Source organism: Phoca vitulina, unplaced genomic scaffold (assembly GCF_004348235.1).
Source record: "Phoca vitulina isolate PV1807 unplaced genomic scaffold, GSC_HSeal_1.0 scaffold28, whole genome shotgun sequence".
Classification (NCBI taxonomy): domain Eukaryota; kingdom Metazoa; phylum Chordata; class Mammalia; order Carnivora; family Phocidae; genus Phoca; species Phoca vitulina.
Genome location: NW_022589731.1, coordinates 25,600,094 through 25,627,704, shown reverse-complemented (window position 1 = coordinate 25,627,704; position 27,611 = coordinate 25,600,094). Strand labels below are relative to the sequence as shown.

The 27,611-nt window shown below is 53.4% G+C and overlaps 1 protein-coding gene across 1 annotated transcript in view; it reads left to right on the top strand.

Annotated features, from left to right (window-relative positions):
* TCERG1L (transcription elongation regulator 1 like) overlaps positions 1 to 27,611 on the top strand; it is a 200,149-nt gene that overhangs the window by 168,972 nt on the left and 3,566 nt on the right. Inside the window, exons 9-11 of the mRNA XM_032423180.1 lie at positions 10,823 to 10,958; positions 21,920 to 22,009; positions 25,864 to 25,982. Coding sequence (XP_032279071.1) covers positions 10,823 to 10,958; positions 21,920 to 22,009; positions 25,864 to 25,982 — 345 coding nt within the window. The remainder of the gene's footprint in view (positions 1 to 10,822; positions 10,959 to 21,919; positions 22,010 to 25,863; positions 25,983 to 27,611) is intronic.

Below are 27,611 nucleotides of genomic sequence, written 5' to 3'. Positions count from 1 at the left end.
ATGCCGATTTTCAGCTTTTTAATGTGGCCAAGTCCAGTACAGATGATGGAGCAGGGCGTCACCCCCTCGGTCACCTTCCGGCTCAGCCACTGCCTCCCACCGGCACCCCCCGTGCTTGGTCCCACCACCCCGCTCCGACTGTTTTGAAACAAACCCCAGATCTCATATAAATTTCGTGTGTCCATATTTCAGGATGCATGACTAACATAGAAGATTTTTAAAAGATAATTGTAATCCCACCTGAGAACAAGCAGCAAACAGCAATTCCCTGACGTGACCCCTTCGCCTCCCGACGTTGTCTGTGTTCCCTCCACTGTTTTATTTTCTCTTGCAGTTTTACTTTTCAGACCCGGATCTGCATCAGGTTTGTGCTCCACACCCTGCTGGTCACATTCCTGAGTCTGTTAACCTGCACTTTCCTCCTCTCCTGGCCCAGTTTGTTTTTCTTCATTTGTTTTGAAAGAAATCAGCATTTTTCCCCTCACTAAAGTCCCCCCCCAGTCTGTGTCCTCGCCCCCCCGAGTGCGTCCGCGAGCTCCTTGCCCTCTAGCTTCTGTGCGCTCAGCCACGCGGAGGGGCTGCATCCACCCGGGTTTGGTCAGTGTTGGGCAAGAGAACCTCGCAGCAGGCTGAGCTCCTTCCGTCAGGTGGCCTCACAGCTCTGGCCATCTGTCTTCCTGTGATGTGAGCAGGTGATTGGCCTGGGACCATCATTCCCTTTGGGATTGGTAAATACGGGTAGGTCAATCCTACCATGTTATTTGCACCCGTGAGCTTGAGCACTTTACAAAAAGCAACGTCCTCATCAACTTTCTGGTTCATTGGAGTTGTAGTTCAGACGGAAAACACAGGACAGATGCTGGATTCCTTCCTGTTAAATCTCATTTTCACAAGATCGTGTTGATTTGCCAGCATCCTGCACAGGTGCTGAACACACGGTGAGTTCCCAGATGTAATCAGAGTTGATGCGCGTCGGTCTGTTTCAGTCACTGCTCCTGTCCTTCAGAAGTCAGAATTTGTGTCTCTGTTGTGATTCTTAGACTGTCCCGGGTCTGACACGTGCTTTTCAAGATGTGGGTGAACATCTTTTTTCTACGAGGAGACTTCCCTTGAGTTACTTTGTAGTATCTGCTCCCTTTCACGCTTTGAGCCTCCTCACTGGCCGCTCCAGGTACATCGTGGGCTTTTTCTTTCTGCCCCACTTGCTTCCACATCCTTTTTGTCTCTTTCCCAGTTTCTTTTGGTTTTTCCTCTCCTTCTTAGCTGTTCCCCTTTAGGCATTATCCATGGTGTTTATTCTATTCACATTTGTGTACCTTCGGGTATATTCTTCATTTCTAAAGTTTTTCCCCTTTTGTTTCTAATTTCTTGCATCATTCAGATGTCTTTTCAGATCTGTACTTGGCCCAACATGCTCTTTTTCCACTGAATTGTCTATCCTGATACACGCTGTGATTTTATAACCTCTACCGTGTCCTTTGAAAAATTAGCTCATGTTCTGGTAGCCGGGTAGTATTTTCGTCAGAGTCCTGGCTGCCCTTTGGTCTTGCTGCTTGCCTGTGGGGGCATTTATTCTCTGCATTACTGTTCTCTGCTCATTTGTATGGGATTGGACAATGACCTTTTCCTGCAGCTCAGGCTTAGATGAGCTGGTCCGAGACGGCGTTCCTGGTCACTAGGCTCTGGAACTCCCTCTCCTTGTCTCAAAGCCAGAGTGTGCCCTGCGTTTGGAGCCTGTCTGCAGTGCCCCTCACTTTTGCCTGCGCCTTCCCTTCCCTTTCTTGGTGTGTCTCTGTAATTCCCATATCCTCACACCAGTTTCTCTTTGCATTTTTCCCAAGTTTTATCCTGAAGGGACCCTCAGTTCCCAGCCCCGGCCATCTCGCCTTTCCAAGCTCCGGGCCACGTCGGTTCCTCTGAGGTTGGAGCCCGGAGGGCCCCTCCAGCGTCCGCAGCCACCCACTCTGTCCAAAGCCACGGCCCGGGGCTGCCTCTCAAACTGGGGCCATCTCGGGCCTTTTGTTGTTGCTGTTGCAACGCGAGGGACCCAGCAGCCTCTGTGAGCTGCACCCCACGTCCTCCAAGCCGAAGATGCGCCCTGGGCCGGCTCCTGAAGCCCACGTGTGCTCAGCACTGAGTGTGGGGCAACATGGAGAACAAAAGGAGGCACCTCCTGCTCGAGGAACAGTGAGACCCCAGTGCCGTGGGACGGGCCTGGGTCCCTTGTGCTGCCGTCGTGTGAGAACACATCCTGGGCTCTGAGACCACATGCATTCCCAGACGAGGAGACAGCACAGGGCCCCCCACGGTGCGTGAGGACCCCTCACTGCTGGGAACTCTTTCAGATTTAGCCAAGACAAGCCCCCAGACAGGATGGCCTGGTACCCACAGAGCTGTGTCATAAAGTGGGTACAGGGTCAGGACCTGCCCTTTGGACAACAAAACTGACCAGTGTCTGGAGACTCAGAATCTGAGCTCAGTGCCACCCAGAGGAAGGCCATCTGCCATTAGCAACAAACACCTTTTAGCAGGTGGAATGGAAGGAATCATGGCCTTTGGACACAGGGGCGGCCCTTGAGCTGACAAATAAAGCTGCAGTTGGAACACCCTTCTGTCCCTCCAAAGGCCCTTGCCCGCAAGGCCATCGGTATGGTAGGAGGTCATGGGCCCTGGGTCATAAGTGACGTGCCACAACCGTGTGCACAGAAAGGGATGGATGAATGCAATCACACCACCATGAAGAGGCCTGCCTGGCCTCAGCAGGCTGGGGTGCCTTTGGTGATCCCCAGACCCTTTCTGGGAAGGTGTCATCAGGACCAGAAGGTGGGGTCAGGGCAAAACTCCAGAAGTGAGGAGAGCTGGGCAGGGTAGGTAGGCAAAGGTTTGCCAGGTGGTCAGCAGTCAGTGAGACCGTGGGGGAGCAGTGAGGTCCTAGGATGGGTACCCAAGATCCCAGGCAGCTCAGGCCCCAGCCTGCACCCAAGTCTTACTTCTCCAGGCAGACCTTGTGTCCCTGTCCATCCTAGAGCCTTGCCTCTGCATGCAGGCAGGGGACAGCTATATCCCATGCTCCCATGGCTCCTTGCTCCTTCCGGGATCCAGGATCTTGCCCATGGCTGCATTCCATTCTAGGGAGGCATCCTGTTCGATGCCACCATTGGCTTTGAATCCTGACCATCCACACGAGAAGGGCAGTGCTGGCTGAGCCGGGGCCCCTGCACCCCAGCCCCACCAAGGGACCTGGAGCTCACCCTGAGTGATGTGCCAGTCTTCTGACAGCATCCAGAGACAGCTCCCACCCTGCAGTGTCAGGGCTAAAAACTATAGAATACAGATCTTCCAAAGTTCGCCTCATCTGAAGGCCATTTTTTACAACCACATGATAGAACGTCTGAGGCCCCACAAGGCAGAGATTCACAGACTTTGATTCCTGTAGAATTTCCTATTGTGTCTAACACTGGAGTTATAGGCTGGCAGTATTTTGATGATAAATTCCCAGCCTTTTTTGCCAAGAGAAAGAGCAAGTTCTCCCCATCCATTAAGTCAAATAAAAGGTGAGACATCACCCAGCCAAACAAAGGGCTGGATCTCATTGTTGGGAGGGTTGGTGTGGATGATCAGAGGCTGCCAGAGACAGTGAAAGTGAAGAATCATCACTGTCATCATCACATGACCACCATCATCACCTCCATTATCACCATCATTACCACCATCATCATCACCACCATCACCATCATCATCACCATCATCATCATCATCACTATCATGTGACCACCACCATCACCATCACCACTACCACCAGCACTATCATCATCAGTACTATTACAGACCAGCCATTGTGCTAAGTACTTTACATGCATCGTTTCAGTTTTCCCATCTGTAAAATGAGGATACCCATGGCTGCCCTACAGGGCTGTGATAAGAATCGAATGAGGTGATAGAGGCAAAGTAGGAGGACAGGGTTTTACACACAGAATGTCAACAAATATCAGGTGTTCATATTACTTCATTTAATTCTTACAAAAAATCTTAAGTGGCAAGTATTATAATTTAAACTTTACAGATGAAAAAAATCAGTGAAATGATGAGATTTTCCTGAAAACACAGTACATTTTGTGTGAAAGTCCAAGTTCAAAGACAAGTCTGTTGAGATCAAACAATTAATGCCCAACACTCTGCCTCCTGCATCATCCCTACAATGTAGATCTCCCCCTTCCTCCCCCTCCCCCTCCACTTCCCCCTCCCCTTCTTCTCCTCCTCCCCCTCCCCCTCCACCTTCTTCTACCTCTTCCTCCCCCGCCTCCTTCCTTCTCTTCTTCCTCCCTCTCCTCCTCCTTCTCCCCTCCTCCTCTTCCTCCTTCTTCCCATTTTGAGGATATGGATTATGGAGCTTGAAGAGGTTAATGAAAATCCAGAAGACAGTTACTATGAGCCATGAAGAGGTTCCAGGTGTGCTTGGGTCCTGAAGCGTTGCTCTCAGCAATTTTATGTGGCACAGAACAGTGGATACCAAACCACAGTACATTTACGAAAACAACCTTGTTTTATAAATTCCTTTGACAATTCTTCAGCGAGAACAGCCATGCCTTCAGAAGACTTACAAAAACATGTTAATTACATTCAGAAAAATTCTGGAGGAATAGCTCAGAAGGGCACCATTCTGTGGCTGTAAGAAAGATGTCTAAACACCGTGACGCCTGTCCTCTTCAGAAAGTGAGACCCGGAGCTCCACTACATTTAATGTGTCTCCAAGGAAATCACAAGGAACAAACTCAACCACAAAATGTAAGTCAACAATGTATTCACTGCCTTTTGAGTATCAAGCACAGTGCCTCGTGCTGGAGAAGAACACACGAACAGGCCTGAAGCTGCCTTCAGGAATGTGCCCAGCAGTCATAGAGGCAGATCCAGACGTGGCTCTGACAAAAGCATCGTGTGTCCAGCCCTCCTGCTGCGCGAACCCCACCCTCTGAGCGCAGAGGAGAAAGCAGCTCAGTCGCACAGGGTGGGGCATGTCCTGCAGGGGTAATGGCCAGGTGACCAGACGAAGCCAAGCCAGCTATGAGTGGACAAGGAGCAGGAAGAGCAGGTGTGAAGCGGAAACATCATGGTGAAGGCACAGAGGTGAGGGAGCCATGAATACGGGGCCGGTGGACCCGGTTGGTGGAATGAGGACCTGAGGGAGCATGTGGCCCTTCTGCCAGGATGATCTGTCAGGGCTGCGGCTAGAAGAGAATGGGGAAAGGTCGCAGCTTGGGGCCACCAGCACGCGGATGTGGCCCAGACTGCAGGGCATGCTGCTCTGTGGTGATGGCACCGAGAGGCTCTCAGGAGACCCCAGCGTGGGCTACGGGCAACCAGAGACCTGTCCTGGAGAAGTTGAGACTTCTCTGCACAAACCAGTGTGAATGTTCTAGAAAAAAGCCCATAACCCAGGTGGTTGGTCACTCCGGGGAGGGTGAGGTTGGTGCAGTGTTTCCTGGATTGGGCTGGACATGTTGGCCCCACATTTCACACCCAGGGAAACCTCAGGCTCCTCATTTCCAGCCCATTGACTTTCGTGTTGAAAAGACCTTGTTCATCCAGGGAGGATGTCCTGCTTATGGGCTTGTGTTCCTCCACCCCATTCAGATGCTGGAGTCCCAGCCCTGGAACCTCAGAATGGGGCCTTATTTGGAAATTGGGTTGTCGCAGATGTAATGAGTTAGAATGAGGTCATTAGGGTGTGCCCTAAGCCAATGATGCTGTCCTTATGGAAGGGGACATTTTGATACAAACACACACGGGGACACCGTGGGAAGCTGAGGGCAGAGACCTGGATGATGCCTCCACAGACCAAGGGACGCCAGAGATTGCTGTTCAGCCACCAAGCTGGGCAGGCCCAGGGACAGATCCTCCCTCTCCATCTCTGACAGGCACTCATTGGTGATCCTGGCCGAGAGCTGCAGGGGTGGAGGGGGGGATGTTTGCTGGGATTGAACCAGGGGGCTCAGGAGCCACGCGGTCTGCCCTGGCTGCTGGGCGTTACGCTGCAGGCCGTTGGGCACACCTGCTGATGGAATTGGAAGAAATCAATAGTGCCTGCCCTCTGAGGGTAGTTCCCTGACAGTCACCCAGCGTCCTACAGCTCGACTCTGGCAGTAACCACCCGGAGTTAGTGCAGACCCCGCAGGGGAAGTGGCCAGTCCAATCAAAACTGCCCCCACATCAGACACCAGAAGGAAGTGGGGTCCTCAGCCCATCCCCACCTCTGTCTGACTTGGCTATAAACTCGGGGGTCTCATAACCTCCCTTGAGGTTTGGGGATTTGCAAGAATGACTCCCAGAACTCTGGAGAGCGCTATACGTAAGATTACGGTTTTATCATAAAGGGCACAACTTGGAAACACCCAAATGGAAGAGACAAGAAGGGTGAGTTCTGGAAGGGTCCAGAGCGCCTAGGCCTGTGTCCCTGTAGAGTTGGGGTGCTCCTCCCTCCCGGGGCACCAAGAAGCCCCCCACCCAGGGAGCTCCCCTAGCTCAGTTGTCTGGAGTTTTTATCGGTGTCCGTATGTAGGCCGGAAGGATTGAATCACCGGCCATCCTGAACTCAAGCTCAGCCCCCCCCTTCCTGAGGGTTCCTGCCCTCTGACCATGCGGTCATTTTCCGGTGGGCCAGGCCCTCCCCGGAAACTAAGGGCCACCCTGAGCTCAGGAGGAGCCTAAAGAGGCTCCTGTACAAGGACACCCCTGTCGCTCGGGAAATTCTCAGAGGAAGCAAGGACAGAGGCCAGACAGTCTTTGTCATCCCACGGGCCACTCCTGCCAGCACACCGTCTGGCTAGCCGGCCCTCGCGGCGGGCAGTGTGGCCCCGAGGGGTCACCGGTTGCAGACAATCGCGGTAAAGCAGAAATGCCAGGGAAGCCGACCTGAGGGCAGGGAGGGAGCGAGAGGGCGTCTAAACAAACCAGGGTCACTCAGCAGCCGGCCGTCGGCGGGGACCCCGGGGGTGGCCGTGGCTCATGCAGACGCAGGTGCTGCAAGAGGCTGACCAGGGCTGGACGGTGTCACCGGCGGGGCGGGGCTGGGGGCTGGCAGGAGGCGACTGCCTTTGGCTCTTCCTGCTGAAGGATTTAAGAGCAAGTCGGATGAAGATGCAGGAGGCCTGCTTATCAGATTTCTAGGAACTGCAAAGTTGGGAGAGCTAATGAGTCGATGGCAGAATCAAGATGTTTGAATATTTCAACAGGACTAAATGAACAGGATCACACTCGCATCCCAGGATGGCGGTCCTTGAGGCATTTCAAGATCGTCTCGTCCAAACCACGTGTTTTACCAAAACCAGGTCCAGAGAGCTTCCATAATTTGCCCGAGATTTTGCAGCAGGCTGTCCCCAAGGGGGCTCAGAAGCACGTTGAGCTCCACATAGCCACGTGTGGTTTCTTCTCTGGGACCAGGTGCTCGCTCAGACCCCAGTGTCTCTTCACAGGAGACGGGCTCACTCATCACAGCCTGAGTCAGCCCTTACCTCTTCCCCTCTCCTGCCCTGCATTGGAGCAGTGGTTATAGAGAATGTCTTCTATTTCTGTGCAGCCTCTCACCTGATAGTGCTGGGGAGGGGGGGAGAGGGAAGAAGGGGGGAGGGAGGAGGCATGCGGGGGAGAGGGACGGGAGAAGGAGGAGGAGGAGAAGAGGGATGGGAGGAGGGCTGGAGGAGAGGAAGGGGAGAGGGCGGGAGGAGGGAGGGATATAGGAAAGGAGTGGGGGGGAGGGAGGAGGGAGGCCTCAGAAGTGCTGAGAAACGCCCCCTCGTAAGCACCTGCCATGAGAACGGTGCAGTGTTCTGAATCTCTCCATCTCTCTCCCCTCCTCTCCACGGGAAGATTCGGGAGGTAGGGAGAGGCATCTGTGCTTCTGAGAGGTGACCTGTGGGGGCAGGGCAGAGTCCGGTGCCCTGGGTTCCCTCGGCCTCAGATAAACGTTTGGCGTCCAAAAAGGAAACTAGCAACCAGTTGTGCTGTGTCTAGAATCCGTTTGCACTAAGTGTGAGTCTAGTGAATTTTACCAAATTATCTGCTGCCCTATGCACATGGGCAGAATCAGAAAACCCCGTGCTTGACCTCGCACCCCTGGGCAGGTCCACGTGTGCACCTGCTCATGCACCATTCCCGGTTCAGCTGGACAAGCTCAGCAGTGGTCAGAGGGCTGAGGCGAGGGGCAGAATGGGGGAGAACAGCCCTTCTCCCCCACGTAGGCGGTGGCCACCATAATGTCTCCCCAAGGATGGGAGACGGGAGCCAGGAAGCATGCTGTCCCCCAGAGTGAAGGGACCCCAGCGCCGTGACCCAGACTTGGGGACCCCCGCTCTGGAGGACAGGCTGGACAAGACCAAGCCCCTTTCAACTTATGCACTTGACCCGAAAAATTTCCCCAAGCAGGTGCCAACCTGGCGAGGCGTCTGCCATGGGGTAGAACTGCTTCCAGATGAGAGGCACCCCACACAGCTGGCAAGACTTGTGGGTACCAGGGACTCTGCCCCTGGGGATGCTGCCTCTCATCCTTGGTAGTTTGGGCTTGAGCTAGTTTTATTAAAAGTATTAGAATTTGCTTTTTGTTAAAGGTACCAAACTCATTCAGCCATAAGAATGTTAAAAATATATTTAGCAAGTTTGCATTTACTTTTGACTAATTCTAATTGAACTGAGAGCTTCACATTCTGGAAGGCATCCAGCAGCTCTGAACAAAATACTGTTGAATGAGCTATAATACGTGATCATCGCTGAGCTTGTAACGTTCCTATTAATCTTGTTTCAAGTTCCAACAATACAGGTCTTGTTTCCATACTTCTATTTTTAACTAATGAAAATTTATTACAAAGAAATCCTAATTACACACTCTGGAATAGGATACAATTGCAAATCCACTGGTGATTTTCTTTTTTTTTTTTGAAAATCCACATAATCACATAAGAAGCAGAGAATGTAAGTTCTCCTGAAATAGTTGGTCTATAAATAAGATTCCCTAATGGGCTGGGCAAACGTCTTTGTTTTTGTTTTTGTTTTTTTCTTTGCACATTTTATACTAGGTTGGATGAATCCATACTCCACCCCCGGTGAGTGTTAGAGAACACTGCGTATTCTCAGCACATCCTAAAGTTGGTAACTGACGGATTTCCACGGTGTCCTGGATGGAGAGTGATGGAAAAAGTGGGCATCAGGGGGCAGGAACCAGCTGGGTTGAGTGATGGCATGACCTTGAACGGGCCTCCTCCTGCTCCCCAAACGCACGGATTGTGCAGACTTGCCGGATAATCCTGTGCGGGCGTCCGTACCGGACATTGCGTGGCATTTAGCAGCATCTCTGGTCTCTGCATCTCCATGTGCCAGTAGCCACCAGACGTCCCCCGGGAGCACGAGCACCCTGGGTGCGGGCACGGTTCTGCACCTGTGTCAGGAAGCCCGGGTGGGTGTGGCATGAGCGCCTTTCACCCACTAATTCCCAGGGTGAGGCTGGTTTTGCAAAGAAGTGGGGACATGCCATGCTCTTTAGGTGCATGTTCTTTGCTCTTTCTATACCCCCTGGCAGGCGTGCAGGGGGCACCGAGTCACGGTGCTTGGCAGGGGGAGTTGGCAGCCTAACTTGACCACAGCGCCTTCAGAAAGGGAAGGTTCCCTAAAACTGGTGGTCTAAGGACAGTAGATTTGCCCCCCCTCGTTGCTGGAGTCGCTGGCCATGGGACCCGACTATGGGGAAGTATGGGGCCGGGCTGGCCCGGGGGAGGCCCCACAGAGGGATCCATGGGGTCACAGCAAGCTGCTCTCCAGGCCAGTGTAGGTGGACTCTGTGCCTCAGGGCTGAGCACAGCCTGTGACGAGGGGACTGGAGCGGCGGCTGGATGGGCTTGCTCCCATGTGGGCCAGGTCAGGGAGGGGGAGGGCGCCGTGTGAGTACCTGTGTCTGCAGGTGGCTGAACTTCTTCCAGCAGCAAACACTGAGATGTTTTAGAAGGAGGGCCCCCCGTGCTGCTGGGATAAGGTGCAGAACGGAGAGGGAGCTATCGAATGGGCGGCAGAGGACAAAAGGCAGGATGCTGAGCTGGTGCTCAGTAAGGGCCAGCTCCTTCCTTCCCCCGAGCCGCCAGCCTGCTGAGGGTGGCGCGTTGGATCCCCCGCTGCCCCGCTGGGCCCTGGCTCCTGTCTGCTCCCGATGCGGCTCGCTGTGTGGGCCGTAGCTGCAGCCACCCCTGGGCCGGGGGAGGGGAGGGTCCAGAGGTCCCGTTCTGCACCTTTCCCTGCACAGATGGCCTGGGGCGGGGTCCGGGTCCCCGCTGCTGTCACTGACATCTCCCTTTCGGGTTAGACCCCAGGACAGTGTTTCTGTACCCGGAGTGCTGATGGCACAGTCCCCGGTAATTGTCTTCCTGCGTTTGTCCAAAATGAAGGCCTCGCTGAAACAAAACAGAACAACAGAAACAGAACAGGATGTAAGCCCCGATGATTTGCTCCGGTGGAAAGGCTCACCCCTTTACGTCCTCTGACACCAGGTCTAGGGGGTGAGACAGCGACTCTGGGCCTTCCCAGTGGCCCCACTCGGCCTGCACACACACCCACCATGACCTTCGCTCCCGGCTGGTGCCCGTTGGGTCAGGGCTTCAGTCCCGGCTGCACCCCAAACACAACAAAGCAGTCTGCATCCAAGAGCAAAACCGCGTCCTTTGTGGGGCTACCGGCGCCTCCCAGGTTCTCGGAGCGCTTGCCTCGGCAGGTGTGACCTGGAGGCACCCAGAGGTGGCAGGTGGGCCTCCACGGGCACGTTTAACTCTCTGTGTCTTGTGCCCTAAAGGACAGAAGGCCATGTGAGTCCTGGGCCAGAGGAGGCAGAAGGACAGGACAAGGGTGCCAGGACGCCGCCGCCCCAGATCCTCCTGCCGCTGGAGGAGCGGGTGACCCACTTCCGAGACATGCTGCTGGAGCGAGGGGTAAGGACCCGAATGCAGATGACAGCTGTCCCCAAAGCCAGTCACTGAGTAATGGCCCCCCCACAGCCCGAGGGACACTTCCCTTCCTCCCTGAGTTCATGGAATCAGGCTGAGTAAAATTCGGGTGCCAAATCATTTGAGGCCAAAGCAACATGAAAAGAGCCCCTGCTGCTTGTCTTGAGGGGTGTGGAGGAGTCACCGGCCCCTTCCCCCACCTGCACCTGCAGGCCCCCGAGAGACAGACAGGAGGGGATGGTCACCGGGACTGCGTGCAGAAAGCCTCTGCATTGATGAGCTTCCTGCTGGAGCCCGGGCAGGTTTTGGGGTCCACACCTCCCAGAGGGGCATCCCCTGTGCTCATCTTCGCCAAGAAGGGGCTAGTTTTAATGAAATTAGGATGTCTTAATTATAGTTGACTTCTGAACCCTGGTTTGAATTTAGGGGGAAAAACATTTTAGAATCAAATACCCTTCCCATGCTATTTCCATCTTTGGCTTTTGGGTATAAAATGAGCCAGCTCTAATAGCCCAGTTGGATTTCTTCACATAATGAGGCTGAACGCAGGGGCGGTAGTGGGAGCCTCTGTGCGCTGGTGATTATAATGGACACGGTAGTGACCTTGGGAACTTGAGCAAATCCCGTCTGCAGTGAGCAGCCACCCCCAGGCTGCCTCTGGCTGGGCCGGCCCCTCCCAGCAGGTGCAGGGGCGCTGCAGCCAGGTGTCACGAAGACCCCACTCCCCCCAGAGCAGGGGGTGGAGCAGGGAGCCCCAGAGTCGGGCTGGCGGGAGGCCCTGGGGGTGCAGGGCAGCTGGGACGGTAGGACAGAGGCGGTCCAGCTGTGGCAGAGCTCTCTTCCTGTGCACGTGAGTGTTGATGACTGCATCGTTCCAGCTTGTTATCCACTTAAAACTGAAATACAGCCCTCGGCCGTGAGGGACTGGAAGGAAAACTAGACTCATGAACTCGAAACTGCAAGGCAATGTGCGAAGGCTAAATTAACACTGATGCCAAGTAGCACAGAGGTGCTGGAAGGAACCCACACAGGGCAGTCTGTGCGCATAGATGACACGCTTCACGGCCCCAGGCCGATGCTGACCCTGGAGTGGACCCACAGAGCCCGTGACGCAGGGGCTGATCTGCTGTGGCACCTGCCGTCCCCTCTTCCTCTCCACCCTCACGTTGCCCCCAGGCAGCTGTGGCATTACTCCTGAGAAGTGATAAAGCATAGTCTTCTCTCCACAAAATCGCCCAAATAGGCTGCTTCTGTCCTGGAGAGCCACTGGCCTGGTTGCTCCTGAGGTTTGCCTTGGTCCTCGTTAGGTGTTGATGGACATGCAGGTGGTTCTCTGCCCTTGTCATGTGCCAAAATATGTGTATTTCTGAGTGTTTGAATCGACCTGGCCAGTCTGTTCCAGTTGAATCAGCCAGCAGGAGACATGATGGCATTAGGAGCCTTCGAGAAATAGAAGCAAGCATTCATTTCATCTTTGTAATGCCTACATTGCCCATCTCTCTGTTTTGGAAACCAGCCAGGCCCAGCACGGTATCAAACTAACCCCCATGGGAGCCTAAGGCTGCCTGAGACGCCCACCTTCCTGCTGGCCAGCCGGGTCTGTGTGGCTTCTTGAATTCATCCCAATGGCCTTCGTTGAGCAGTTTTAATAATGAGATTTTCAGTGCATTCTTGCCTCATTGAGGCGGGTGATTCTCTTTGATTCTTAGATGTTTCTATGTGAGAATCTTATGTAGATGAGAATCAGCAAAAACAATGTGGAAATACAAAGCACCACCCTGGAGTTCTGAGTTTCCCCTGGGAAAAAGAGTCTGGGGGTAAAGCCTGAACCCCTATTTTAGGAGAATTTCAGAAGAAGCCCACATACAGTTGATGAATAGAAAAGATCAATTTGAATTTACTGCTGATGTCATAAAGCAATGCCACCATTTATGACTTTTTGACTTTATAAAATATGCCAGCAGATTTTATAAGTTATTCATGCTCAAGAGAATTTGATAGCTAAGCCCATAACATTTCTAGTTGCTTAAAAATGAGGCACAGAAAGGTCACTTTTTTCATGGACTGAGTGATTAATAAGATTTTTTATTGCATTTGTTCAGTGTTTCCATCCAGAAAGTCATGTACTTACAGAGTGATGGAGCCTGTTCCTGCAGGTTTCCAGTAGTTTAAGGAGGGCATGGTTTGGGGCACTCCATGGGGATTACGGATTGGGAAGGGACCTTTGGCTTTGTGGTTTTGTAGTAGGTCTCATGGCTCAAGGAAAGTTTTATTTTTATTTTGTTTTACTATACAAACCACAATAGAGCCTTAAAAAAAACCCCACAAAACTCAGCCTATGAAGGGGCAGGTTTAATTGGATAGCAGATTGTTCATGTGATCCCACCTATTTAGATAAATGTATTAGAAACACTTTATTGAGAACTTCTTCCTCCTGCCTCGTGTCCCTCAGGAGTAGGAATGGCTTTCCCAGGGGCCAGGAAAGGAAGACCTTTGGAGAGCCCTGGATCTTGTTCCGGGGACTCTAGGCCCTGCACCTGCTGTGCTCTCTGGGGTCCCTCTGCGGGGAACCCTTGGCCAGCTTCCCCGCAGCGGGTGGCCTCGGGGAGGCTGGCTGGCCCTGTGGCTGTCCATACAGGTGATCCGAGTCTGTTAGAAAGAGGAGCTCACGGGCCTCATGCACATGCCCACCGGGCCATACCAGTCTGTCTCTGCACTGAGACAGGTGTCCATTGTGAGGCTGTCAGTAGAAAGTAACAGTATTAGCTGTCTTCCTACCAACAGGGCAGTGGGGGGGGGGGGGCTTCTCCCTGTAGCTAGAAGGCCCACCTCGCTCCCTGACTTCTGAGGTCCCCCTTCCTGTGGACACGCAGACGGCTTTGCCTCTCTGGAGCTGTAGCTGGACCTTGGGGCAGGACACATCCTGAACGGCTCGGTCGTCCTCACGTACCAGCAGTCCGTCATGGCCCTGGAGGCGGGGCCAGTGCACCTGCAGTCTGCTCCACGCGGTGACTCTGTGCTCCTCGGGCAGCTGAGCGGCCCCGTGTTCTTATGGCAACTCTTCGGATCTCGCAGGGCACACGGAGTACCACGGATAACACACAATTGTGCTGTGCAAGTCATATATGCTGTAAAAGAAAATTTGCAAAAAAAAAAGTCTCAATGAACAAAGTCACCCCAAATCCTATCCTAAGAGAGAATTATTTTCATCAGTGAGGTACATTTCTTTCCAGTCTTTCTAAAAATAGATTTTAAGATATCAATCATAAATATCTTTGTCTTATAGTATAACCAGGATTGAATGTAATTGAACGTGGCTTGACCAAATTATTTTGTTTAACATGGTCGATTTTATGAGGCTCAACCTTGACTTATAAATTTGTATACTGTTTTCTCTTTTTAAGCATTTTTTTAAAGTGTCAGTATCAACCTTTGGAAAACATTTTAGATGAGGTCATGATATTCAATTCATTGTCAGTTCAGAAATCCTGCATTTTCATTCATTGCTCGTATTCTCCAAATTTGCTATTTTAAATAACACCCCGATGATCATGTTGACACGTGAACTCTGTGTATGTAGGATTGTTTCCTACAGGCTGTAAACATTTGGCCTCTCTTACCAAATTGCTTTGAGAAAAGTCATTTTCATGCGGTGTACTCTTCTAGTGGCCACGTTTGAGAGTTCCCGAGGGTGTGTTTGCCAGCACACCCAGCCTGATGAGGGAGAACTGTAAATATTTATTATTTTTTGAACTGCATTGTTCGTTTCCTTGGGTTTATGTTTTGTCTCGGCTTCGATGGTGTGGTTCCTCTTTCCTGAACGGACCGCCATGGCCCATGGTGATCCGGGTCTTCAGATGATATTTTATTAGTGATGATATCATGTTCTCATCATGGAGATGCCCTTGCGGAGGACAGTGGACCACCCACTCTCATTGCCAGAATGGGATTCTGTCTATCCCTAATGTGAAAATAACCCTCAAACATAAATTAAATCCGCGGAGGATGTTGTTGGGATGACAGCATACAATTCCATGTATCTATCAAAATAGAAGAAAGAAGCTGAAGTTGGTAAAATCCTATGAGCGTCACCATCGAGGATGAGCAAGGAGCACCCCTCACCCTTCCAGCTGCCCGAGCTGCCTTCAGTCGTCAGGAACTCCAGAATCCATGTCTCCCAGGAAATTGGGTAAAGAAGGGAATGGTATAAGTGCTAATTACAAGGAACATGGCATTTGTTATCAGCCTGAGCCCGCGGGAGCCGGCAGGAGAGCAGGGACGTGGAGCAGGGACGGAGGACGGCGATGCAGATTTCAGAACTGAAACTCGTCCACAGGACCTGGTGCCATGAGGTTTTGTGGGCGATGGCTGTGGGGGCCTGGGCTGTGGAGAGGGGCGAGTCCTGGAGGGGGAGTTGTGGGTGGAGTGGGGACGTCTGGGCTCAGGCGGGGTCTGGCGGAGCTGGGGACTGAGGATCCTGGGCGGTGTCGAGGCCAGTGTGGGAGGGGAGCTGGACAAGCTGGCTGGCAAAGCGGGACAAACTCCCAAACAAGGGGCCCACGTCTCCAGCCACTGGTCCTGGAGGCAGAGGTGGGTGGGCTCAGGCCGGAGGGAGGTTCCTGAACCTTCTTCAGGGGCCGCTGGGTCTCCGGCGTGGCTGACCAAGCACTACGTCCACCTGTACCCAGTGGCTTCGGTGCCCCTCAGAGCCCTGCACCTGCTCCCCACCTCCCTCCATCCTGGTGAGAGAGGCCTGCTGCTTCCCCCAACAGAGGTTGGTTAATGTCCCTGAGGCCAGGGTGCTGGAGATGGCCAAGTGTGGGGCCCTGCCAGTGGCCAGGGACCAACGGCAGGTCCCCGATGCCCAGCCCGGCCCCCTCTTCGGGCAGCTCCAAGCACAGGCTGCCCCCACATGCCGGTGAGCGGTCTCGCTCGCCAGTTTTTCTTGTTTTTAGTGTCACGGAAGGGAGCGTTCTCCAGAGCTTCACTCGCGTCTCTATGCTGAGATGGCCCGCGGAGCTGTCCTGTGGGCCCTGGGCTGGAGCAGCCTGAAGACAAGAGCGCGCTGGCCACGGCCGTGGGGCCCGCGTCCCAGAGGCCGGAGCTCTTGTCGCAGAGCCGTGAGCGTGATTGAGAGAGATCGCTGCCTTCCACGGGGCAGGGAAGCCATGGAAACCGGAGGAAAAAGCCGCCCTAATGATGAACAGCCCACGCTCCGGATTCCATGTCACCACTGACACACAGAGCAAGGAAAGAGTAAATACAGCGTGGCTGAGAGTCAAATTTGGGCAAAAACATTAGCTTCTAAAGTACGTGCATTTGTGTTTGAGCTGGAGATGAGCCCCCCTGAGACCCCGAGGTCACCCAGCCGTGTTCCTGAGCCCAGACGGCAGCCGCTGGGGGTGGAACCCCAACAGAGCCGGCGAGAGGCAACAAGGATGGTGCCGACGACAGACAGACTCGGTCACGTCTGCAGCCCTGCCTGGCTCACCGGCTGCCCGGGTGCTCCCCAAGTGTGCCCAGCACATGCTGTCCGGCCCGCCGGCGCTCGGGGCAGGCAGGACCCATCCTCGGCAGCCTTCCTCCCTTCCCCTGGCCCTTCGGTCCCTGGCTGTTCTGTGATCCAGTGATTGACAGATGCTCAGAGTGGCCTTTGGCTTTGAGGATAAAAGCAGCATCTGCCTCTTTCCTTCGGGGCGCCCTGGTCGTGACAACCTCCCCGAGCCCACGTGTCATCTCAGGTTCCAGCCAGAACCCAACGCAAGACCCTTTTCCTCAGCTTTCAGAGGGGCTTTGGTGCCGCTGGGGCTGAGGTCAGAACCGGTCTCATCCGGAGATTTTTCTCCTTTGTGCACAGGACCGCGGTCACCTTCACTGGGCTTTGACGGGGGGTCGGCCTCACCTGTGCCCAGCGGGTAGAGGAGGCAGCCGCCGAGCACGGGGCACCCCCGGAGACCCTGCCGGCCGGGGTGGGTGCTCAGGGAAGCTCAGAGCTCAGCCGGCCAGGGAGCCCCCACACTGAAGCCGGGAGAGCGGCTGGGAGGCCACGGGGGCCCTGGGTGAACGGCCGGCCAGTCTGAGAGCTCAAGAAATGGAGCAATTAGGAGACCGTCGAGATTGTGCAGGCACGAGATGACCACGTCCACGAGCTGCGGTGGCGAGGGGCCATTTGCAGCTAGTTCCAGCAGGACTCATTGGCGTTTCCAAACCAGGTTATTTTCCCAGAGAGCACATTGACAAGCGCTGGAAGACGAGGGTCTGGCTCGCGCAGCCGCGAGAGGGTGTGGGTTCCCCTGCCGCCTGTCATCCTCCAGACGTGCCACACGGGGACACCCCCAAGCCAGCAGCCGTGTGCCCCTCCGTCCCCCGCCCGGAAGTCCATGCCGGCCCACAGTTTCGGGTTACGGCAGCATCTGCTGGGGTTCGGGACGGGCGCCCTGGCTGCAGCCTGCTGTCGCGCCCTCACTGTGCGTGTGTCTTAAACCACCAGCCCCGCGGGCTCCGCTGTGTAGACGGCAGGAAACAGATAGCAACTCAGGCCTTAGAGACGGCGAGGGGAGCACGTGCGCCGGAGGGGCGCGAGGTACGGGAGGCCGCGCAGGGGAGGAAGGCAGGGTCATGGTGCCACGGTGACCCGTCGAGTCTGTGCCCACGATGCTGCCCCAGGCGGGGCGGGGACGCCGCAGGGTGGCCAAAATAAAGATTGTGCAGGAGTGCTGAGAAGAGGCAGACGGCCCAGCCTAGGACAGCGCCCCAGGGAGCGCTCCGGGGCGGCAGAGCTCCAGCCCTCCCGGGGGAGCCACGTCTCCCGGTGGCCAGCTCGCCCAGCTGCTCACACGAGTCCGGGATTACAGGCGACAGGAGCTGATAGCGGGCTCACAGAGCCCAGGCCTGCAGAGGACACAGAACGGGCACAGGACCCAGCCAGGCTGCAGAGGATGCTGTGCTCTGCAGGGAAGGGTCTGAAATGGGCTGGGGAATCCCACTGCTCAAGGGGCCAACCATGTGGGAATGCCAGAGTCCAAGAAGCACAGGCTAGACTAAGAGACAAGTGGCCGCGTGCTTAGTGCTGGGACCTGGCGAGGCGGCGGGATCCTAAGGCAGCCCCAAGGTCCCCGCCCCCAGGGCGCACCCTGGAATAACCCCCTCCCTTGGGAATGGGCAGGCCGGTGAATAGGATGGTGGGTCACTCCATGAGGACATTACAGGACGTTACAAGTCTTACACGCAGTTTCTCCCGCCGGCTCTGGAGAAGCAAGCCACACTGGCGTAGAAGGGCCGTGGCAGGGAACACTGGCGGCCTTGGGGCTGAGAAGGGCTCCTGCTGGCTCAGCAAGAGAGGGGAGGCCTCCATCCCTGTCCCGTGGAGTGAGCTTCCCAACCAAGATGTGATCTTGGGGACATGAGAGGCCCAGGCCCACGAGGTCAGGCTTTCATCAGAAGCGATTCTTATGGTCCATCCTAACTGCAGTTCTCGAGAGTCCTCTGGGAACAGCTGGGTCTCGCAGACAAGGCTGTGCCCCCTGCAGGCAGTGAAGGACCCCGTTCCACGCGGACCCCGTTCCATCCTCCCCTTCTGCTCTGACCCCCGGCCCGGGTCCCACGCCTGGCTGTGCCTCTGTCCACCACGGCCACCGTTCTCTGAACTTGAACAGCACCTGTCAGCGTGGATCTCAGGTGATGTGACGGGACTGTTCTGTCGTCCTAAATCACAGTCATTGCAGAGACGGCTCTCTTGCCTCACACACAGACTGAAAATTCCTCTGGAGCCAACCATATATTATTAATTTTTAAAGAATGATTGTGTTATACATCTAGAACTCCAAAAACCCTCAACACACCAATTCTAAACCATACTGTGCCTTCCCTAGCGAGCTGAGACGGGGTGTCCACTGTGGTCCCTACCAGGTGGACAGGAGCCTATTTGTGCGGGCTGAGTTGAGGTTGCCCCCAATGTCTCTCCGTAGCCGCCCTAACACCACTGTGGTCAGGAGCCGGAGAACCCTGGGGTCAGTCGGCCTGGACGCTTCCCCAGGGAATCCCTGCCCCAGTGCCCACATTTTATCATGTTCTCAGTCCTTGGAAGAAAGTCTCTGCATAGAGCCTGGGTCATCCTGTCCAAGAACAGAGCTCATGAATATTAAAAAGGGGGCTTTATTTTTATTAGGAGAGATAGAAAGTGTCAGTTAAAAAAACAAAACAAAACCATAAATTATGCTGTACCAAGTAAAGCACCTTATTGTTATGTTAATCCCCATACATTACATCATTAGTTTTAGATGTAGTGTTCCATGATTCATTGTGCATAACACCCAGTGCTCCATGCAGAACGTGCCCTCCTCAATACCCATCACCAAGTTCCCGGGAATACTTTAACGTGTGCAAAATAAGAGGGTGAATGGGCTGTAAGCTGCCAGTTAGCATCCCCTCTCCTCTTGCCCAGGGGCTCATTTCCCACCCAGGCCCCAGAGTAGCCCTTCCTAACATGCACGTGACGTGGGACTGTGGCTCTCGAGATAAGGCACGGCTTCCTCAGTCTGCCTGGGACTCTCCCACCTCTTCCCAGCTCCTCCTGGGCTCCTTCACCCCCAGCCCTGCTCCCCCCCTGCAGCTCCCATGTTCCCCCAGCTCAGGAACGTGGCCTTTTCACCCCAGATAGCCCCTTCCAGATGTGCTCCCATCCCTTCAGGACTTCGATGAGTGTCCACGTTCCAGAAAAGTCGCTGCTCTGGAGACTTATCCCCAGGCTGGTGGAGGGACCCCTCAGCACCCAGGCACATCTCCGCTGGGGCCCAGGTGCCTCCCAAGAGACTATTAGCTTATTTATCCGCCTGAGCCCAGACCGTGGGCTTTTTGGTGTCAGGGAGCCTGACTTCCTCTGAGTCCTCAGCATGCAGTGCGGAGCCTAATGCAGAGTCAATATTTAGTCAATGTTTTTAAGTGAATACATTATTCTGTAAATGACTTAAATATTTCCTTGTTCTGTCAGCGGGGAGAAGCTAGAAGCTGCACATCCCACAGCAACGGGCACACTCAGCCCAAGATCACGGTGTCTGATTCGTCCTGCAACAGGAGGAACTGGGATTCCCAGAGAATTGTCTGATTCTAGGGCTGAGGCAGGAGAGACACGAGACGAGGCTGGAGTACCCTGAAGTTCCAGGAAATAAGGAAGTGCCCCACCCCAAAATGATGGGGTAGCCAAAGGAACACAGGAGTCAGGCAGCAAAACTCCCCATGGCCAAAGCTGGAACCATTTCAGCAAAAGCATAAAGTCATATTGGATTATCACCCAGATTATGAATAAATAGCCACGAGTGTGTAGTGGTACATGTAAGAGATGGAGTAAAGAAGTAAATGTGAGAGAATGGGTGAACATCCCATTCAAAATTCCAAATAAGCTATATTTGGATACATAGTCCCCCAAGAGGTAGAACGTAGCCCTGAACGTGGGTTGCACAAAGTGACTCCCCACCCAGTAGCACAGCACGGAACGGGGACAGAGAGTAACTTTGTGGAGGACAGATCCGGGGAGTGCAACCTCAGCCAGGAGGCTGGGGCTAACTCCGACCTGCCGGAAGTCATGGTGACAGTAAGTACCTTGAGGGGTTGTGGTGACAGTGGCACCTGGCTCTGGGCTCCTCCCCCAGAACCGAGAACCCCCGACTAATCGAGCAAAGCTGAGATCAATCCAGTACAAGGGCATCCTCCCCCAGAACCCAGAAACCCCGTCTAATCATGAGCAAAGCTGAGATCAGTCCAGTAGAGGGGCGTCTTCCTCTAGAACCCAGAACCCCCGACTAATCATGAGCAAAGCTGAGATTAGTGTAGTAGAGGGGCGTCTTCCCCTAGAACCCAGAACCCCCGACTAATCATGAGCAAAGCTGAGATTAGTGTAGTAGAGGGGCGTCTTCCCCTAGAACCCAGAACCCCTGACTAATCATGAGCAAAGCTGAGATCAGTCCAGTAGAGGGGCATCTTCCCCCAGAACCCATGACCCCCGACTAATCATGAGCAAAGCTGAGATCAGTCTAGTAGAGGGGTGTCTTCCCCTAGAACCCAGAACCCCTGACTAATCATGAGCAAAGCTGAGATCAGTCCAGTAGAGGGGCATCTTCCCCCAGAACCCAGAACCCCTGACTAATCATGAGCAAAGCTGAGATCAATCCAGTAGAGGGGCGTCTTACAACATACCTGGCCAAGCACTCCTCAAAACCATTAAGGTCAAAACAGCAGGGAAAGTCTAGAAACGGTCACAGCCCAGAGGGGCCTCAGGAGATGCGATGCTGTCATGTGGTGTCCTGGGTGGGACCCTAGCAAGAAAAACAAACCTAGGTTAAAACTAAAGAAGTCTGAAGTGTGGACCTTGGTTAACAATAGTGTAGACGAATCTAGCGTACATACCAATGTAAGGTGTTAAGAGTATGGGAAACTGGGTAGGACATGTCACCTTGTAATATTCTTGTAACTTTTCTGTAAATCTAAAACTATTGCAAAGTAAAATAGTGTGTTTAAAAAAATGACCTACCTAAAAGGTTTAAATATTGATTTAAAAATCAACTAAAATTATGCTAAACTCAGACTATTGGCAAGAAGTTGCCCCCTGTCATGGCCCTCGGTGTTCTGAAAATTCTCACAAACACTTCTGCTTTCAAGATGTGACATTCCAGAATGCCCCAGCTCCCCGGACATAACCGGGGCTTCAGATCAGAGGCGCACGGCCCTGGAAGAAATCCAAGGAAGAAATAGTGTCATGAGTGTAGAAATTAAATTTTCTAATGCTCTAAGTATCGATTTCCTAGAGAGTTGGACGTGCGTAAGGCTTTCATACAAGCCGTGTCACTGAGCCCACGGTACCTTAATGCTGTTTTCCACCACTGATCATTTCAGCACGAGTTCAGGCTCAGCCTTAGATGCTAAAAGCAACTCTATTGAATATGTTTCTTCAGGTGTCAGCGTTTTCTACGTGGGAGAAAGAATTACATAAAATCGTCTTTGATCCACGCTACCTCCTGCTAAACTCTGAGGAGCGGAAACAGGTAACGCGGGGGCGCAGCGTGGTGGCGGGCTCTGCACGCGCAGCACCAGCGTGGCGCACCCCCGGAGGTGCCTGCTGATGCACAGGTGACTGTCGAGTTCCTGTTGTCAGGGGGAAGGCTGCAGACGGAGTGCACGCTCACTTGTGAGCTTGCACGGGAGCGGTGACCGGGACAGAGGAAGCTGTCCTTAACTGTTCCTAGCGAACCATCTGGTGGTGACCCCATAGGACAGATCCTCCCATTCAGACATGAGAAGGCACATGCTGGGGACACTGGCCACACCCCGGATGAGTGTGTTCAGGAGACTTAAGGTCTTATATGATAACAGTGAAGGAGAAGAGGGCCCAGGGAACGGTAGGAGCACATGTATGAGATGGAAGTTCTAGAAAGCGGGTCCCCAGAAAGCGCAGGAATGGGTCAGAGGACAGCTTCACCTGACGGCTCTGGCCGGGCTTGTTGACAAAGCAGGTCACGGAGCCAGTACTGCTTCCCAGGTGAGGCAGACAGACAGAGGATGGGCGGTGCTGACTGCCAGGGGAGGAGCTGAGGCCATGAGGTAGGTGCAAGCTTGCACAGCCCTCCGGGATCTGGGTGGTCCCTGGAGCCCAGACAGAAGGGCCCTGACATCAGTTGCAGAAGATCCGGATTTCCTTCTCCCTGGTTCCTGTGCCAGTCCCACCTCTCCCTCCCTCTACCCTTGGAGTATGAAGTGATGCACATGGAGAGTGGGTCATCAAGAACAGCCACTGAAAACAGAGAAGGCCCGAGAGTCATCTCAGCGGTGGGCTCGGTCACCACGGCCTGCATGGTCACACCGCAGAGCCTGGGAAGGCCTGGGCCAGGGCCAGAAAGGGCTATTTAATGTTGCATTCTGTTGTGGCATGAAGTTCCTTCAAGCACGCACCGGGATGATCAGGGAAGGGCCATCCAGGCAGAGCCTTGGGCCTGCGGACCCTGACGGTCCTGGCAATGGCGGAACCCCCTTCCCCCCGGTGCAGGCTCGTGGTTGGGATGGTCCTAGATTGGCCACAGTAGAATACAGAACGTGGATCTTTCACGAACTTAAAATTAATGATCCTTTTGCTGCATTCCAGCTGAGCTGTATTTTCCAGAAAGAAACATTTGAAAATGTGTGAAATGTGTTAGCAGTGGCTCCAAAAAAAAAAAGCAAAAAAAGGTTACAGAGTCAGACGAGGTTAGATTATATACATAGACTCCAAAGAAAACTGCAGGCTTTAATCGTAGGTCATATTTCACCCTTTTGTTGCAATATTAAAGACCAGAAAGTCCGACTCCTCGACTATGACCACACGGAGAAGCTTGCTTGTTTTCCCGCCGCGGTGCAGACCCGCGTGCTTGCTAACATCTGCGGACCATCAGCACATCTGTAGACTGCTTTCACCGCCGGTCACGGTCAGCACTGTCCTCTCCAGTTCATGGGGTTTTGAGAGACCATTAGCCCTTTGAAGGAAGAGGAGGAAGTGAGGCTCCCTGCCCGACCCTCAAAGAACAGGCCCGTTTATGATCTCACGCTTACGTCCCGTCCCTGAGTGCGAGGCATACACCGGGCTCAGGGGGCTGTTGTGTTGAGCGGGTTCCTCTTGACCCGGGTGGGCGGCACTGCCGAGCTGTACTTCCGGCCACAGCAGCCGGTGCCCCGCCCGCCCGGGCTGGGACCTCGGGCCCGCACCTGCACGTGCACTCTGCAGACTGGTTGGACTGGAATGTCAGCTCACACCAAGAACTCCCTCAAACACCCCGGGAAGCCACCCCGAGGACACTGCAGTCCTGTGTCACCAGCCTGCAGCTTGCCCCGAGGCCTGATGAGGAAAAGTGGGGAGTGGCCTCGCTGGGAGCCCAGGCACGCAGCACCAGGAGCCCTCCGATTGAATGCCTATGTGTGGGCGACAAACCGCCAGCGATCCAGGGGAAGTGTTGCGGTTCCCATGCTCATGGGAGCTGTGCTGCTGAAGGAAGCAATATTTGGACCATCCAAAAACCCGGTCCTACCACGGGGGGCTGCAAAGGAGGTGACTGAGCCCAAGCAGAGTCGGGGTCGGGCAGCGCTCATCAGACCCATCTCCACGGTAACAGATAGTGTTTCCTTTATATTATGGTAGATCACGCCATAAGGAGGTAATGGCAGATGGTATCTCTTAAAAAGCCATGCCCTACTTTGAATGAAAGTCGCATAATTTGTCAAAGAGGGAAGAAACCCTGACACATTAAATTAGAGCAGCATAAATAGAACAACAGAGCAAAGATGAGCAGAGAAATCGGGTTCGCTGGGTGAGTGGTTCAGGCATCCGAGAAGCAGGTCTCCCCGCAGCCTCTGACCCCTCGGGCGGGCAGGGTTTCTTCTGGCCAGATTTCAAGTTAATAGAGCAAAACTCTGGCTAATGATGGAGCCACATGCTTTTATTTGGATAATAACACTTCTTCACCTTTTTTATGAGTCTAAATTATAAGACAACTCACACCACTTGCCTTGGAGGTGCGGATCCTATTCTTACTTTAACATATATGCACGCCCTTTCAGTTTAAGTCCTGTTCCTGGTGCTTCTTGTTGAGGCTGAGCCGTCCAGAGGAGAGTGGCATTTGGTATTTGCAACCCTATAAGCTTGTGGTTACTGAAAGCCGGTGAGCGCCCTCCTGCAGTGGCCGTGGGGGCACATCCCACCTCCCGCACCAGGGCAGGCATGCGGGAGACCCCCACCCCAGAGCCCTCGGGTCAGACTCTAATGCCTGCCACAGCCATTGACTGGGTTGGTACAGAAGTGCTGTTTATTGGCCTTCCATGATCACATGTGCAATTTTTATTGATCTTTTTATTTATGTCTGCACGCACATGTAAATTATCTCCAGTATTTTCTTTTTAATGCTCTTGAGGCTCCAATAGCATTATTAATTAAACAGCTGTCTCCACCTCCTTTAGGCTCTGGTTTATAAATGACAACATTCTGATATTAGAACAATGAGCCGCCTCCGTCCTGGAGAGGGAGGATCCTTCCGGGGACCGCTGCAGACAGGTTCCCCGGTGTCATGGGACTGCGTTGGTTGCCAGTTTGCAAGAGATACAGTCCTGGAGTCACAGATGCACCTGCCTGCCAGACAATACCCATACCCTTTGGGCTAGGGAATGGGGTTCTCCTGTTAGCTTTCAAAACCCACTTCTTGTCAGACTGGGGTTAGAGTGGTATCTGAGGGTTAAGCGTGTTCACCTGGAGGCTCCATGACCCCCCAGGACAGGCTTGCTGTGTCCACACGAGCCCCCTGATGACCAGACCCCCACACTCAGAGGTGGTCTTCTTGGGGATTAGAGGGTGGGGAGCCAGAGATGCCAGGTCAACTTTGTTTTCACAAAGGTAAAATCACATTTGGAGACCCAAATGCCAATTACGTTCCTGTAGGAACTGACTAGAAGAAATTACACAATCTCACGTGTTATTGGGACTACCAGCGGCGGTGTGACGGTCGGCCAGTGTATGAGCTGCTCACGGTGTTCCCAAACCAGAACCACAGGGGCAGCAGAGCCAGGCGCCTGGACCGTCAGCGGCTCCCACAGCCTCCGGAGAGGGTTGTCGCCGCCCGTCCCTCGCCTCCACGGGCAGGGCTCAGTCGGTGTGTGGCCCCGAGACGGCGCCTCGTGAGGACCCAGGCTTACTTTTCTAGACACTTGTCTCACGATGCTGAGGGTGCCTCACTGAAAGGCTGTGGCTTCAACCCCAGCCACTACGGGATAGAAAGGCGTAACCACAGATTCTCTCCCTGTTCTTTTGTGTTGGTGTTTGAAACCCAAGATTTCATTTCTGATGTGCAACCTTGTAATACTTGTCTTGTGTGTGTGTTTTAAGATATTTGAACAGTTTGTCAAGACAAGGATAAAAGAAGAGTACAAGGAAAAGAAAAGCAAACTGCTGCTAGCCAAAGAAGAATTCAAAAAACTTCTGGAGGAATCTAAAGTGTCACCCAGGTATGGAGACAGACACAATCTCCAGGGCTGGACATCTGCCCGTGACCGCAGGAGGGCTTTTACAGTCTGTTTCCCTTAAACCGCGTACCCTCACGTGCCCTAGACAGCACAAGTGTAACAGCGGAGACCCGCTGGGGAGGGAAGCCCGCCTCCTCCCGTGTTGTGGGTGAGTGAGCCTGCCACCCCGCCGCGGCTGCAGCGCCCCACGCCCTTCGCCCCCCACCCGCGCCACAGTCTCTCCATTCTGCTGCCCCGCCGCCTGGTTTTCCAGCCTGGCAGCCCCAACTCCATGGTCTTAATAACTAATCAGTAGGTCAGCACTCAGAGAGGAGGTATAACTTCAGAACTAGGGATCAGAGACTAAAATGCAGAACACAGCAGATAGCAGCCGTAACATAAACCCCACCAACCCCATTGGTTCCAGACGCCTTCCCAGTCGGCCGGGATGTAGACAGAAGGTGCACACATCAGGGCAAAGGGGCCAAGTAAACTTGCTGCCAAAATGCACCTAAAATAACCCGGCATTACTCCCACAAAATAAAGCAAACTGGTGGGAAACTAGACGTCAGAAATTAGAAAAGCACATGGACTTAACTGTTCTTAAAAATTAGCTTTCATCGACCGATATTTTAAAAAGTAGTGAACATGTACTACTTTTAGAGTTATAGAACTATAACTTTTATAAGCAAAAATGATTTGGGTTTATTTTTATTTGAGGGTTGGGATATCATGTCTAAATGGACATTTATGCATTAGTATTTTAATACTAATGCATAAATGCAACATTATTTTTTAAGTAGATGTTAATTGATGTTGCTTTCAATGCAGACCCCAGGCTCCCATATTTTGATCGATAATTGTTTAGTTCTTCTGGTCAGTAAGTAATTGGATGTTGGGTACATGGTCCTTATAAAACTGCAAGTATTTAAAAGGCAGATATTTTCTGAATGGGAGAAAATGTAGCATGAATTATCCCCATCACAAAATGCTAATCTAGAAAAGCAAATGTGCATCTAAACATTTGTAAATTGTGATTTTCTACTGTTAGAGGTGAGAACACTGGCTTTTCTGTGTCCCCCACATGGTGACCCTAGGAGAGAGGAGTTGGTCTGGAGCCCCTGCCTCAGGGCACAGCCTGCTCAGCCCCTCCTAAGCCCTGCAGTGGGGTGAGGCATGGCACCTGTCTGAGCTGCTGGCCTCAGCTGCAGCAGGCTCCTTGGGGTGGGGGGCGGGCAGGGAAGCAAACATAGCGCCTGGTAGCTGGAAGGAGCTTGGTGAAGGGGATGCCCGTCGTCACCATCACCACCACCACCATCACCATCATCACCATCATCATCACCACCATGATCACCATGATCACCATCATCATCACCACCATCACCATCATCACCACCATCAGCATCATCACCATCATCACCATCACCAGCACTATCACCGTCATCACCATCACCTTCACCATCATCACCATCACCATTGTCACCATCACCATAATCACCATCACCATTATCATCACCATCATCATCACCACCATCAGCATCATCACCATCACCATAATCACCATCACCTTCACCATCACCACCACCACCATCACCATCATCACCATCATCATCACCACCATGATCACCATGA